Source organism: Zootoca vivipara, chromosome Z1 (genome assembly GCF_965207765.1).
Source record: "Zootoca vivipara chromosome Z1, rZooViv2.hap1.1, whole genome shotgun sequence".
Taxonomy (NCBI): Eukaryota; Metazoa; Chordata; class Lepidosauria; order Squamata; family Lacertidae; genus Zootoca; species Zootoca vivipara.
The window spans coordinates 18,326,652-18,342,597 of record NC_142583.1 but is presented as its reverse complement, the minus strand read 5'-3'; the positions used below and the strand labels follow the sequence as shown (position 1 = coordinate 18,342,597).

Here is a 15,946-nt window from a genome sequence, read left to right as displayed (position 1 = left end):
GCGTTGCTAAAGGCTCGCCTTAGCACCAGCGCTTGCAAACGCCCGTCCATTTGCAAGGGTTCCAGTCTCAACCAAAGCCCCGCGTGCTTTTTTGCAGGCAAACTCGACCCAGTGAGATCAGGCGACCTGAGGATTGTACTAAACCCCGGGGAGGGGCGCCCGACCACGCCTATCTCCCACTCGCGGCGCGATCGGGGGAGAGGCTTGTTTGCTCACCTTGGGGAGCGGGGAGGGGTGGGAAAGGGGGCGGGAACGTACCATTGCTGCAAGTCGCGGGGAAGCGGCTTTCTCTGGGCTCGCCTCTTACCCCAACTCCTTCCCCCCCTCCTCCTGCTTTGCAGTGAGTCAGCCCGGTGGCGATATATAGAGAGCGGTGGGCGGGAGGCTGGCGTGTGTTTCTTTTGGGGGCGCACGGTTTGTTGCAGGTTTGGGCGCAGTTCGGCCGGGCAGGTTTGCGAGATCGAGACAATGGCGTGGCAGCCCATGGAGATCAACCCGGAGGTGAAGGGGAAATCTACTCGATTTAGGGCTAGATGGGTGGTGGTGATGTGGACGCATGCATGCATGATGGGGAGTGGTGGTGGGGGGTGTCCCCCGCCCCAAGGCGTGCCCTGTGCATGGCTGGCCTCTCCAGGCGCGTGCAGATTCTTACCCCTGGCGTTATTGAGATGCCGTAGAGGGGAGAGATAAAGGCGGCCAGCAGTCTCTCCGGCATTAAAAATAAAATAGAAATGGAAACGGGGCAAAGGGTCCTCTCTTCCTTCTCCACCCCCTCCCCCGGGAATCCCCAAATGCAGACATCGACGGCGCCCAGGTCTCCTTTTATTCGCCGATTCTGCGACCCAGACACAAGATGGGAGGCGGGCGCCGCCCAGAGACAGGCTGCTAACCTCCATTCCCTTCATCTTTCTGCTGCTTTTGTGTTTCAGATGCTGAACAAAGTGAGTGGCCGCCGAGACCTGGGGAAGGAATAAGGCGCAGCTCCTCTTGGCTGGGCGTTTCCTTAAGTCTTCGTTTCAGTTCATTCATTTTTTTCATTCTCTTAAATCATCGGGAGGCGGGACCGCCTTGACCCTAGAACATATGCATAACTCTCATTCTGGATCCTTAACCGATGTTGCCCGTGGGCCTATTTAGGCCAACGGAAAGGGGGGAAACGGGTTAGGGGGCCGGGGGCTCCCGCATCGAGTCATGATGGGCAGGTTGTTCGCGGAATGGGCGGCAGGTGGCGCTGCGGCCCCGCGTTTTGTGCTGTGTCACGGCAGGGCAAGGGGCCCTTAGGAAGAGAGTTGGGAGGGGAGACACCCCCCCTGCCTCTGAGCCCCTTCCTCTCCCCACTTCCCTGCAGATCTTGAGCCTGATTCCATTATAAGCCATGCAGAAGGTCCTAGGAGCATCTCTGAATCGGGAAGATTTATTCCAAGATCTCGTCTTGTCACGCGGGTGCTATTTCTATACCCTAGTGGAAGCTTCGGTGGTTTACATAAATGTTGTTGGCCTGATGTACCAAAATGTCAGCTTTTCATTTGCTATCAGTAACCGTCCTTCCAAGTCTTTAGGAAACGGCTGAGGCGCTCTGCGTATGCTCAGGCGCTCCACGTTGCCAGGGATGCAGCAACATCTATTGTAGAAAAGAATTTGAGGTGTGGAAACTGGATCTTGGGGCTGAGTCATATGGCAGTGGCTCCCAAACTTTTTTTGGCCATGCCCCACCTGAGCACCTCTAAAATCCTGACCCGCCCCCTGACATATAATTATTATTCAAAAAGTGAAGTATTCAGGTGGAGGAAGCCTAAAGGGCCATTCACTGTTAATAACTCATACTTGAATTGCTCCCCTGTGGGGTGTGTGCCCCATGTGGGAATCATGGCTCTAATGTCTCCTCCCCTCTCCAGATGCAACAACGTTTTGCTTAATGTGCACTGACTGCCCTCCTTAGCATAACTAAAGTGATGATTACTGGGGGAAAGCTTTCCACTACTGATGAAATGCAACTTTTAATAGTAACAATAATAATAATTTATTGTTTATACCCCATCCATCTGGCTGGGATTCCCCAGCCACTCTGGGTGGCTTCCAACCAAATATTAAAAACTTCCCTAAATAGGGCCGCCTTCAGTTGTCTTCTTAAAGTAAAATAGTTACTTATTGCCTTGACATCTGCTGGGGGGGGGGGCGTTCCACAGGGCGGGTGCCACTACCGAGAAGGCCCTCGGTGCTGGATCTCAAGTGTCCGGGCTGAATGGTGGGGGTGGAGACGCTCCTTCAGGTGTACAGGACCGAGGCCGTTAGTTAGGCATAACTAACGTGGTACCTTTAAGGAGATGATGGGTAGCAGCCCCCATCCCTAGCCAATGGGTTTGGGATGATAGGAGCTGGAGTCCAGAAATATCATCAGGGTGCCAGGACTAACCTGAGATTACAGGGACAGGGGAATGTTTTTTTTCTACTCCAGATTAATGATGTAGAGCACTAGGGTGTCACGTTGAAGTTGATTCTCTCCCTGGTTTTGTGCCTCCCTTAAACCTGCAGGTGCTGTCCCGCCTCGGAGTTGCCCCTGGCTGGAGATTTGTGGATGTGCTGGGGTTTGAGGAGGATTCCTTGAATGCCGTTCCCAACCCAGCTTGCGCTCTGCTCTTACTCTTTCCCCTTACTGCTCAGGTGAGTAATTGAAGTCGAGCAAGGGCAGGAAGGTGAAACCTGCTGCTTGGCAGGCAAAGGACGCTGGAAAATCTCTCGGCTTTCTATAGAATGCTGTTGGCGTGCAAAGGATGGTAATAATCCTAAACTGCGATAGTGAACAAGCAGGGTCAGCCCTTGCCGGCCAGGAAAAGTCTTGCCATGCCCAGCAGTAGGGCTCATGCAGCTAATAGGCTTAGGATCCAGCAGATTCTTAGCTATCCCAAATCGGCCCCCTGAAAATCTCCCATTTTGGGGAGTGTCTGCTTGTCTGGGCTTTCGGGCACAAGCAGCACTTAGCTTGTGCTTTCAGTGTAACAGATCAAGGTTTGGATCGCTCTGACAGCTTCCGAAAGCTGTATTACACATATGTGGTCTAGGATCGTTGATCTGCCAACCTGCAAATCGTGAACCCTCGTTGCCATTTAAATAACTTTGAATACCTATGCAGCGGATGCCGCTATGAATTGGCAGCAGGCCTCTGAAAATAAGGAGCAGTCATTAAAATTAGATCTCTTGTCTGGATTGGCTGTCTCAAACACAGCGTTGCTTACGATGACTTCATCTTGGTAGGAAAAACTAGAACAGGTGGATTTGTAATGAAAGAGCTTCTCTTAAGAATTCTGAGGGTCAGATGAAAAAAGCATCGTCATTCTTGAAGAGAATGATTATGGGGAGGACTAAAAGTCCATTGAGAAATCTGCCTTTCCAGCAACAGCTGCATCTAGAATCCTGTGCTGTGGGATTCTTACTACTGAGGGGTTTGTTAAAGGGCCAGCTTTGGATATTTGTACCTACTTGGTTCTCTGCATGTCTATTTAGAGTTCTTTTATTCCCATGTTATTCTGGTTATTGTGCACCTCTTGAGGGATCTATGGAGATTTACTTGAAGCAGTTTCATATTTAGTGATGCCATGATAGTTGGAAATCTTTGCCTGTGGACTGTAAACGGGGCTCATGAATACATTTATGAAACTGCATTGCACTGGAAGTCTTTACGGGAACTAATGATTAAGGGTTATAACTGCATGTACATAATGACTTAGCCAAATTATGTTGCCAGCTGTAGCTCATTTGAAGCATGCTTCAGTCGCTTTCCCTGAACTGGTTCCATTGGATTGCATGCTTTTTTCTGTGGTAGGTATTAGCCACAAACCATTTGTAATAAGCTAGATAGCATGGATCACTTGCTAAATGCTTGAGATTTTGAAGCAACCTCACTTTGGACTCTTGGCTGACCTATTATTATTATTATTATTATTATTATTATTATTATTATTATTTTAATTGTTCTAGCATACAGTGGCTTCTCATCCTCCCAGCATGCATTTATAAAAAACAAGCACAAGTAAAACATCTTGATTGCTGAAAGTTTATTATCATGGGTCAAGAAACGCTTTGAGCCCTTAACAATTTGGGACCAGTTTACCTGCAAGATCACCTGACCCCATAAAATGTCCATTGAACGTCTTTATTCTCTGGAACTGGCACTGTTAATTGATGCAACATAATACATTTGATTTTTCAGTGTGGCAGCAACCACAATTTGAAACTCCCTGCCTACTGACATTAGGCAGGTGCCTTCCCTGTGGTCTACGGTATTTCAGCACCTACTAAAAACATCTTTCTTTAGACAAGCCTGCCCAGTTATGTAGACAAAGTACATGTGTTTTAATTGTTTTTAGCTTGTTGCTAAAATATTTGAATGCTTTAAATAGCTGTTTTTAACTGTTTTTACAGTGGTACCTTGGTTATCAAACTTAATCCGTTCCAGAAGTCCGTTCCAAAACCAAGGTGCGCTTTCCCATTGAAAGTAATGCTGTTCCAGTCTTTTAAAAACGACCCCTAAAACAGCAATTTAACATGAATTTTACTATCTAACGAGACCATTAATCCATAAAATGAAAGCAATAATCAATGTACTGTACTATAAAATAGATAAGACGGCACTGTAGAGAATTTTTTTTTTAAAAAAAAATCTTACCTGCACTGATGATAGTCAGTTTGGGGGGGGGGGGGCTTTTATCCATTTCCGCAGTCAGACAATCAATCCATCAGTAGCTGAACTGGGTTCCACACAGCCACAAAAGCAAATTAACTAAAAAAGCCACAAAAACGCAGAATAAATAGCAAAAACAAAAGCGCCAAACTTAATCCGTTCCAGAAGTCAATGTTCAAAAACCAAGGCGCAGCTTCTGATTGGTGCAGGCGCCCTGAAAACAATAGCCGACAGCCGCATCGGACGTTCGGCTTCCAAAAAACGTCTGAAAACTGGAACACTTCTGGGTTTTTGGCATTTGGGAACCAAGGCATTTGAGAACCAAGGCACCACTGTACTTTGAGAGTTTTTTCTTTTTTTAAAAAAAAAGCAAGAACAATCAAGCAGTATATAAATTGTATGGAAAAAATAATGTTGCCTGACCAATACACCTGCACATTTGTAGCATGAAAATTTCAGAAAAAAGCAGATGGAAGAATTGAAGGGCCAAGAAGTGAGCTCCAAAGTCTATTTTGTGAAGCAGACGGCCAGTAATTCCTGTGGAACAATTGGCCTTCTACATGCAGTGGCCAACAACCAAGATAAAATTTTATTTGGTAAGTATGGGGGAAGAGTCATCCAAGGGGTACAAACCCATTGGTAGGAGATGGCATTGGCTCTAACCTGTGCAACTGCTGACATGCTGGGTGGAAATGGATTCATTGGACAACCTAAGGTTTGCACTTGCAGTTGGTTCATCATCCTGTGTTCTGCTATTCCCCCACCCCCTTTTTTATTGGCAGATGAAGGGTCTGTACTCAAGGAGTTCCTCACTGCAACAGCTGACCTCTCTCCTGATGAGAGGGCAAAACGTCTTGAAAACAACAAGGTAAATGACATGGGAACTTGGGTGGGAGCTTCTTAATGGTGCCCACGTCAGGGTTTCCTTTAAAAAAATATGCCTTGTTTTGTTTATCATCCTCTGCAGGCCATTCAAGACGCCCACAATGCAGCAGCACAGGAAGGCCAATGTCGGGTAAATTCCTCTTGAACTTAAATAGGCTTCCAAAGGTAAAACGTTGGTGCCAAGAACTAGCGACGGGTAGTAGGGTATAATAGTACAGGCCCCGTGTAATGTAAACGCCTCTCTCCCCACTTCAAATGGTGAAGATGGATGGGATAGGTGGACCGGTGGAGCCGTTAGGGCAAAACTGCTTTCTGGCACTAAGGCCAAGCTCCGAGTGTGATGCTTTTAACACTCCACGCATTGTGGAATTATGTACGTAGTGTTTTGGCTTTCACTGAAATCTCCCCCTCTTTCCACCCACCGCTAGTCCTTATAAGTAGTTTGGATTCTAAAATAAGTGGTCTTACCAGCAAGACTGACAGCATAGTCAAAGCTAAACCTCAGTGCTTGGAGTAGAATATGGCACAGCCGCCAGAATTTTTCAAGATGTGTGTTAGAGGACACACTCTTGAAAGGTGTGTCCCACATCTCTGAGTTATTAAATGGGTCATTTGGGTAAATTGCTTAGTGGGGCTGCTTGGTGCCTGACACCCTCAGGCTACTTAAGGTGCACACTATTTAAACAATAAATAATAATATTTCATTGCTGTGGTCCCTGTGAGATACCTTCCTCCACGTGTTTTTAGAACACGGAAAAACTTCGGTAATTATGCAGTAGATAAATAGCCAAAATAAGAAATATGGCTGTCTTCCTCCTGGTGGCAAAACCAGCAATAAAAAAATAGTCTACAACTCCTACTTAGACATGGGCCAGCAAGTCTGGGGTTCTGTAATCCTGGAGAAATCTTATGGTTTGTCAGGCCAATGACCCTTTTTTTACTTGCAGTGCCAGATGACAAGGCAGTAGTGGCCTATTTGTATATATTGGAACATAAGGAAGGATGTGGCATAGGAAAGAAAGGGGGGGGTTGTTAGGTTATTTATGAGGACCCAAAAGGGCAGAATGAGGAAGCAGAGTGTCGCTAAAATATTCTTCTTTGTTGATCATCCTATGCACCCCCTTCCTCCTCCATAGGTTGAAGATGACAAAGTCAACTTCCACTTCATTCTGTTTGCCAGTGTGGATGGACACCTCTATGAACTGGGTAGGTTTGTGTGCTGCCTCCCCCAGTATAACACAGCGTAAAACAAATTTGGATTCTCTTGGGTCAGGGGGGGGGGGAGAGTTGAATTGGGGTGGCCAGCTTCTGCCCACATTATCTAGAAACAGCCTGTGGCTTACCTAGGAGATGAGCACAACATCGGCAAGGATTGCTGCCCCCTCCCATTGGAATTAAGGGGTTTGCTTGTCTGAAGCGGCCTGTTGCAGCCCCCCAAAACATGTCCCTCTGCTTTCACCGGGGCAACTGATCTTTGTCGAGAGCAAAGTTGCAATAGCAAGAATTTCAAGAAGGCGGCGCTGGGTAGGGTGAGAATCTAATACTAAACCTTAAATTGGCCCTTTTGCCAACCTGGCCCCTTGATGATGATAATGTTGGGACCCAGCTCCAGCATGGCCAATGGTTAGAATCCAAAACATCCTGAGGGTGGCAGGTTGGGAGGGGCAGAGAGACTGCATATTAATTGTTGCAGTAAATCTGTTCTGCTTCTGAAACATCTGCAGCCGCTTGGGTTGCAAGCAGAAAAACCAGGGGATGAGACCCAGCATTGCAACACTACTGCAAAGTAGGGCCAGAAGCAAATGAATAACAGCCCCACAAAGGAATGGCCTAAGTTGCTTCTTCCAGTACTAGCGATGGTCTTTAGCAACCTGCTTGCATACTTTAAGTAAGTGGTTAAGTCATAAACCTGATCTACAACTTGGTTGCAGATGGACGAATGCCTTTTCCTGTAAATCATGGAGTGAGTTCGGATGACACCATGCTGAAGGTAAGCGTTCTTATAATTGAAATTTCTGACATAATCAAGTCTTTTAGATTGCACTGCATGTGTGTCATTCCTTACTTGGCAGATCTGTGTATTTCTCATTCTGTAACCAAAGGGCAAGGCACAGTGCCTAGAGATGGGAGCTCTCAAGAGGAGCTAGCAAGATGGCTTCTGCTATTCTCAGCATCCTATCAGAACGCTGTTTATAGCTACTCCTTGCTCACAACTTCAGTGGGGAGAAGTATAGATGCCGATAGTCTACATAACGACTGGCTAAAACTATAACGTGAGTCCACACTCTTAATGGATGTGGTCGACTTGATGCCAAGTCTAGAGAGGCGCTGCATCCATGCGTTTAGAACAGTAGGATAACTACCTGTGTGTTTTGTTTTTCAGGCTGCTGCCAAGGTCTGCCGGCAGTTCACAGAACGTGAGCAAGGAGAGGTCCGCTTTTCTGCTGTGGCGCTAAGCAAGTCTGCCTGAAGTTCAGGAGTTAGAGCGACTCCATAGGCCCTCACAGAAAGCAATCCCAGTGCTTTAGTACTTGTGTTTAAAAAACAAAAGCACTGCTGTTATTGATCTTCAGTTTAAAGTGTCCTGCTGATCCTAGCCTCGTTCCCAACACCCCTCACTACTTACTCATAGCAGCTTCGGCAGAGCTGGTCCTAAAAGTTTTAGCTCCAAGTCTTCGGCACTTCAGATATGTTGGGTGTTGGATCCCTTCTTGATTGCAACTTGTTTAAATGCTTCATAGGGCTTACTTGGATGTGTGCCTCCAAAGTTTCTTTTTAAGCTGTTGTGACTTCTTGTCAATCACAAAAATAAATCTCTTCTTGGTATTCCAAAGCAGAAGGATTTTTTTTCTTTTGCACGGCCGTCTTCTAATAAAGCAAGAGAGTAGCTAGGGGTGTCTTCGTGCTGTCACTATTTTGCTGGTGGGATTCAAGCACATTCCAAAACTTCAAAGTTTGCACAGTTAATGTGGATTAAGATGCTCCCTAGTCCTAATAATAATAATAATAATTACAAGCCTGCAGGTTAGGAAAGTGATTGGGAAATGCACTGGAGTGCAGGATGAAAACATGACTAATGGGAAGAGACATAATGATACTGCCAGCATAATCAGGATAAATGCTTATTGTTTTAGAGCCACCCTGTAAACAACAACAAAGGCCCAATGAAGGGCAGGCATAGTCTTGAATATCCGGTAGGCTTTGTGAATGCCAAATAAAAAGATTGGGAGGGGTCCTAGATGCCGCCCCTACTTTGCAAAGTGAGTTTGGCTGTGCTGGCTTTCTAGTCCTTGTAATTTGGGCAGAATTCCTGTTTCTGGCCAGGGCCGGCTCTAGGGGGTAGGCTGGGGGGTGCCAATGCCCAGCAGGGGGGCATTGCGCAGCAGACATGCTGCGCCCTGCACCCGCCCACCAGCCGCGAGAAGAAACTGGGCAGAGCGGGGGCGCCGGAGCGATCTCCGCACCAGGGCACCTGGCCATGGCAGAGTGGAAGTCTCCAGCCACAAAACACACCGCTCTTGCCACAGGGAGAATAGTTGCCCAGGAAGCTGCTGAAAATGCTCTACTGCCATTACTTAGTTGCCTATCAGAAACGTCTGGGGAATCCTAGCCAGATGGCCGGGGTATAAATAATAAAATTATTATTATTCCTGCTGCAGCTACTACTTGGAGATACGTTGGCTCCTTGCTTGTGCCTTTGCTACGCCCTGGAAAAACAACAACTTTGAGACAGGAATACGGTAGTTTGTTTCTTGCTCTGTGTGTACGTGAACTGGCCTGATAGGAGCTAGGTAGCTGCCTATACCACCAAAGGGAAGGGGGGGTTGTTCTTTGCCTGTGTAGCAAAATAACATACAGGTAAGGCCACATGAAAGACTCCCTAGGTCATAAAGGGACCGATACAGTCTCTGCTAAATGACAATGCTGCTGGGAAGCTGTTGCTAGGTAGACTGCCAACAGGTGTCAAGGTGACCTATTGCACTGAATTGTATCATAGGCTCATTTGCTACCAGGCAACAGGCTGGTGCATGGAAGGAACCAGCATGTGTCGTCATTGAGGAAAAGCTACAGGAACAAGCAAATGCCATCTGTACTTAGCAGAACAGACAGTACAAAGAAGAGCGAAGACAGCCAACTAAATACCAAGCAGCTGCCAACAAAAAACAATATAACAAATACTTTTAACAGTTTTTAGAACTAGCTGTTTCTTGCTCCCTGTTTCCTGGGACAAAATTGGAGCCTATGGTAGGTTTCAGTTCCAGATCTGAACTTGTAAGAAACTTCACAAGAACAAAACAGTTTGAATACCAGGAAGCTGCTGTAGCCGGCTAGTTCCTGAATTTTGTAAAAATGCAGAACAAAATGAATTGGCTCAATAGGAATGTTGTAAGTAAGGGGCATTCACCCCTGTGAATTTTGCTATAAACTGATATGCAAATCCCCATTTATTTGCACTTGTAAGCAGCAAATTGAAAGCTCAGGATTTTGTGGCTATCGAACAGTGTTAACTTTCCCCAGTCTCCACTAATGGGGGGGGGTCATATACTCTTAAGGGGCAAAGGTGTTGCCTTGGCAAAATCTGTCTTCCTGTGTGAGGTGTAGGAGGAATGGAAAGGTGGGTCGTGTTCTGTAGACATGAGCTGAGATGGGTCCCATACCTTGCCTAGGTATTTCAACAATATATAGGCCTCTCTATATGCCTTTCTGAGGAAGGTCACATTTACTACCGAGTGATGCTGAGGATTGCTTACCAGGGGTCAGCAAACTTTTTCAGTAGGGTGCCAGTCCACTGTCCCTCAGATCTTGTGGGGGGCTGGACTATATTTTGAAGAAGGAAAAAAAGAACGAATTCCTATGCCCCACAAATAACCCAGAGATGCATTTTAAATAAAGGGACACATTCTACTCATGTGAAAACACTGATTCCCAGACCATCTGCAGGCCGGATTTAGAAGGCGGTTGGGCCGGATCTGGCCCCCAGGCCTTAGTTTGCTTACCCATGGCTTGGGCATTTGAGCTCTGTTCTTGCAAGTACTTTTATGTACACAGCAGTAAAACTTTCAAAGCCCCCATTGAAACCAATCAAGATAATTTGCTTGCTTCCACTGACTTTGGACTAGGGCAGCAGGTATCTGCTTCCTCTTACAGAAGGTGCCCATACAGTAGCATTGATGCAAATGCAGTTGGATGCTAGCAAACTTGGTGACTGTTAGTGCTATGCTTTGTCCTCTAGGTGGCAGACTTGGGATACTGTTAAGATACTCAAGCATGGAAAGAAACCTGAATGGCATTTTCTTTTCGAGATATAAATTCTCTGGAAATACAAGCACACAGCCTGAACTTCCAGTTTTAAGCTGAAAACCATCATTGACCGAAGTCTCCAATATAATATTGTGTCCGACTGTTCCTGGCATCTCTCTGGACAAAGCATTCCGTTTTGCATTGAATGGCAAAAACTTAAATTTAGTTTTTGAAATGCCAATAAAGGACTACAGTTCCCGCTTGTAGTGATCAGACATCTCTCTAGGAAATCAATTAAGTTTTACACAAGAGTAGGCCCGTTGAAATTAATGGTCCCAACTTAACCATGTTCACTAATTTCAGTGCGTCTTCTGTGAGTAAAGCGTAGTTGAATAGCACCCTTTGTTACAGGCAACCTAGACTTAATTTCCTTTGGAAACCGCTTCAGTCTTGAATAAAACCGCATTTTCCCTGAATCAAAACACAGTATTGTACTGCTAGGGAAATTTAGGAACTGTCTAATTTTATAGCAGACACGAAGGAGGCGCTTCTCAATGGGCTTCTGGTGGGGAAAGGCATGAGACGTCTATTTTTGCTAACCCATAGTTTTGTGCAAGTCTGGTATATCAGAACATAGGTGCCAAGTTCCAGATTGAAAAATCCGGGATCAGCAGCCGCGGCACTGGAAGTCACTTCTACGCACTTCCGGACATGCGTAGAAGCGACTTCTGGCGCTGCGGACATTTTGGAAATGGGCACAGCGGCATCGGAAGTCGCTTCTACGTATGTCCGGAAGTGCGTAGAAGCGACTTCCGGTGTCGGCGCGGCACCAGAAGAACATGGCCGTCGGCAGGAGCTCCGTAATCTGGGGGAATACGGGGTATTTTGCCATTCGGGACACCTGCGGGAAACGGTAAGAAAATACGGGGGTTTTCCGGGGGAAACGGGGTACTTGGCAGCTATGTATCAGAAAATTTAATTAATTATTTTTGTGTGTGTGCAGGTCAACAAATACCTGCGTGCATCCCCACGATGGAGCTCAGGTTTCCAGAACTCAGGGAGGGTGGAGAATTATAGAATTGCAGAGTTGGAAGGGACCACGAAGGTCCTTGAGTTCCACCCCCTGCAATGTAGGAATCTTCTGCCCAAGGTGGGGCTCGAACCCCATGACCCTGAGATTAAGATTCTCAATGTATGAATTGAAGGGAGAGGCCAGCCACACAGTGCGAATACATCCTTACGGGCACTGCCTACTAGTGTGGACAGGAAACACTGAGACACTGAGTTCAGCTGAAAGCACTTGTGTGTGAATAAGTATGTACAAAAGCGCATACACAAAAATTAGACTTGTGCAACTCATGTGTGCAATGACCACCCTGGTGCGTCCCTAGCCAATATAAATGAATCCGCCAGCAAATCCTGGTGTAGTTTTATGACTTTACTTTAAATGTTTGAGATTCTTTTTCTTTGCAGGCCAAAGGATGAATGCACAGCCATACAAACACCTATGTGCTTCTTTCCATTTTTCTTTCTAAGGTGAATAGCCTACCAGCTCCCAAGAAAAGGAGGAGGGCTGGTGGCTGATAACAGCCTCTGGCTATGTATATTTGCTATGGAAAGTGTGGCAATGAATGAGCTGGGATTGCGTCACAGAGAAAGAACTTATTGCTACCGGTACGACCTTTTAAATTGGATCTCTCTCTTCATTCCTGCTTCCCCCCTGTTTTAGCAGCTCTTAATGCCAAAGGACCAGGGCGTGTAGAAATACATAACAAAAAATTAAGCAAAAGGTGAAATATTAAGGCTAGTATCATATCATTTCATATATTTTGAAGTGTTTTTAATATTGATCCTAAACTGCTGCCACCAGCCCAGGGGCCTTATGGTGAATAGTGGGTAAGAAATAATAATAATAATAATAATAATAATAATAATAATAATAATAATAATAATAATATGCACTATTGGGAATAAGTCCTACTGAATTTGGCAGGACTTAGTAAGCATGCATAGGATCGGACTACACATAAAATGTACATGTAAAACAACCACTAATTTAAAACATGGACATTCTTAGCCGCAAATCCTTGTTCAGATCTTGAATTATTTCCAGCAGAAACTCGGGTTGCAGTTTCTGCTGTCACTTGTGTATTTCCACATGGCAGAACCATCTGGAAAATGGAAGAATTCTGTGAGGTGGCACTTAACATCTCACAATGGAGAAGTGTTTCCTCCCCCCCCCCCACTTTTATAAAGTAGAGAAGGTCTGCTCTACTTATCTGTGACTTCTGAGAGCAACAGCAGGAAGGAACCTCTCTGTTTGTTAAAATACCTCCTGAAAGGGGTTATTTCTTTGTCTAGACTGTGTAATTGGACAGTATACGTGTGTCAAATTTAGGCTTTACTGATTTATTTATTTTTACCTCCGACAGTGTCCCGACAGAGAAATCAGAGTTGAAGAACTGTACCCATGCAGGGGGAACGTTCTTCCACAAAGGGCCAGACGCCTATGCTGCCTTTGTCTAGGAGAAGGTCACAATGCGACCTTTTTGGCCCAAATGCCAGGGCTTCGCTAAAAGAACTGGAAAGTACCAGCACATTAGCCTGTAGGCACCGACGTAGGAGAAGGCTCTCTGAGAAGCATCTGTGTTAAAACTCCTCTTCGTTCCTAGTGGAGATTTTCCAAATTATTCCTGCAAGGCAAGTGCTTGTCAATTTAAGTGCACGCTCACGGATGAACCGACAAAGACCTTCCTTGTTATTCGTGACCTTCCAATAGATATCCGTCAATACAAAGCGTTCTTGAGATTCAGCAACGGGATACGGGGTTTTGGGGAAACAAATATCACAATTGGAGAGAGACCTGTTGGAATGTAATGTAAAAGTGCTATCTAAAATGTATAAAATATTGGAATGGGAGACAAAGGATGGGCAAGTAAAATCCTCAATGATACATTGGGCAATAGATATCGGTCATAATATAGACACGGAAGCATGGGAACAATTGTGGAATATGGATATAAAATTTACAGCATGTTAAGGTCTAAGAGAAAATTACATGAAAAGGATATATCGATGGTATCTAACACCGAGTCAATTGGCAAAAATATCTAAATCTCAATCAAATAAGTGTTGGAAATGTAAAGAGAAAGAATGTTATTTTTATCATATGTGGTGGTCTTGTAGTAAGGTTAAAGCTTACTGGGAAATGATATATAATGAATTGAAAATGATGCTTAAAATAACGTTTGTAAAAAAAAAAACCCAGAAGCTTTTCTTTGGGGAATTATAGGGACAGAACTACCTAAATTGTATAGAAACTTATTCATGTATGCGACTACAGAGGCAAGAATGTTACTCGCCCAAAAATGGAAAGAAGCAGAAGTCCCAGCAAAGGAAGAATGGATACAAAAACTTATGGAATATGCAGAAATGGCTAAATTTACCAGAAGAATAATAAATTAATATAACAAACATTTTATAAAAGAATGGAAATGGTTTATTGAATACTTACAGAAAAATTGCAAACAGATGGAAACATTGGCAGGATTATTGTAATAACCTGCAGTTCCATAAAGTAGATAATTAAATGAGCAAATTAAATGAATTTGGGTATGCAGGAGATATGAGAAAATAAATTTAAGGAACTGCAGAAAGGGGAAGAAGGAAGTCAAGCTTTGAAATGCTGAAATGATTGTAAAATTAATGAAATGTATAATTTTGAAAAATATAAATAAAAACTTAAAAAATATAATGATAATGGTAATAATTCCCTCCTCGCTTGGTTGCACTTAGCCGTCCAGCCACATACCTGGGAAAGAATGGCCAAGTGGAAACAATGCGATATCATGGAACACTTTGGGGAGGTGGGAAAAGATGAGTGTCTTATTGACTTAGCCGGATTTGAAAAGTAAAACACACACATTCCATAGAGTACTTGCAAAGGCTTCACACCTTCTTAGGTTATGTGCAGGTTTGGAGTTCTTTTTTTAAAGGGTGACTGGATTGGCTTGCAAAATGGGGTGAATAATAATAATAATAATAATAATAATAATAATAATAATAATAATTTATACCCTGTCCATCTGGCTGTGTTTCCCCAGCCACTCTGGGCAGCTCCCAACTGAATATTAAAAACACAATACACCATTAAACATTAAAAACTTCCCTAAACAGGGCTGCCTCCAGATGTCTTCTAAAAGTAAGATCGTTGCTTATTGCCTTGGCATCTGATGGGCGAGGGTGTTCTACAGGGTGGGTGCCACTACCAAGAAGGCCCTCTGCCTGGTTCCCTGTAACCTCACATCTTGCAGTGAGGGAACTGCCAGAAGGCCCTCAGAGCTGGACCTCAGTGTCCGGGCTGAACGATGGGGATGGAGATGCTCCTTCAGGTATACTGGACTGAGATTGTTTAGGGCTTTAAAGGTCAGCACCAGGACTTTGAATTGTGCTCGGAAACGTCCTGGGAGGCAATACAGGTCTCTCAGAACCAGTGTTATATGGTCTTGGCGGCCATTCCCAGTCACCATTCTAGCTGCCGCATTCTGGATTAATTGCAGTTTCTGAGTCACCTTCAAAGGTAGCCTCAGATAACCAGAGCATGCCCCACTCTGGTGAGACAGTCTGCTGGCAGGTAGGGTCTCAGCCTGAGTACCAGAGGGAGCTGGTAGACAGCTGCCCTGGACACAGAATTGATCTGTGCCTCCACAAACAGCTGTGAGTCCAAAATAACTCCCAGGCTGCACACCTGGTCCTTCAGGGGCACAGTTGCCCCATTCAGGACCAGGGAGTCCCCCACACCAGTCTACCCCCTGTCCCCCAAGAACAGTACTTCTTTCTGTCTTGTCAGGAGACACCAGTGAGCAGGATGGTGGTGCACAATCAAATTAAAAAGCATTTCGAAAAGGTCTAATACCGTTGAAGGATATGGGACGGGACAATAGCTGGGATGTTGTCCAAAACATCATAAGAAATCAGTAGAAATTAAACTTTGCCCTAGGCAAAAATCCATGCGAGCTACATCAGATTAGATCATTCCAGAGAAAGCAACATTCCCCAACAATTTAATCTAAAATATACATTAATCAAATGCTGTTTACCTTAGGAAATTAAAGTGAATTGGAAGAAAAAGCTTAGCATTGA

The 15,946-nt window shown here is 44.9% G+C and overlaps 1 protein-coding gene across 1 annotated transcript; it reads left to right on the top strand.

The window, feature by feature from the left end:
• Positions 1-406: 406 nt before the first annotated feature.
• On the top strand, positions 407-8,396 carry UCHL1 (ubiquitin C-terminal hydrolase L1). The gene is made up of 9 exons (XM_060278854.2): positions 407-501; positions 930-941; positions 2,533-2,661; positions 5,124-5,274; positions 5,461-5,546; positions 5,646-5,693; positions 6,700-6,769; positions 7,495-7,553; positions 7,947-8,396. The coding sequence occupies exons 1-9, from the start codon at positions 469-471 to the stop codon at positions 8,031-8,033; spliced, it is 675 nt and encodes a 224-aa protein (XP_060134837.2). The 5' UTR covers positions 407-468; the 3' UTR covers positions 8,034-8,396.
• Positions 8,397-15,946: the final 7,550 nt, after the last annotated feature.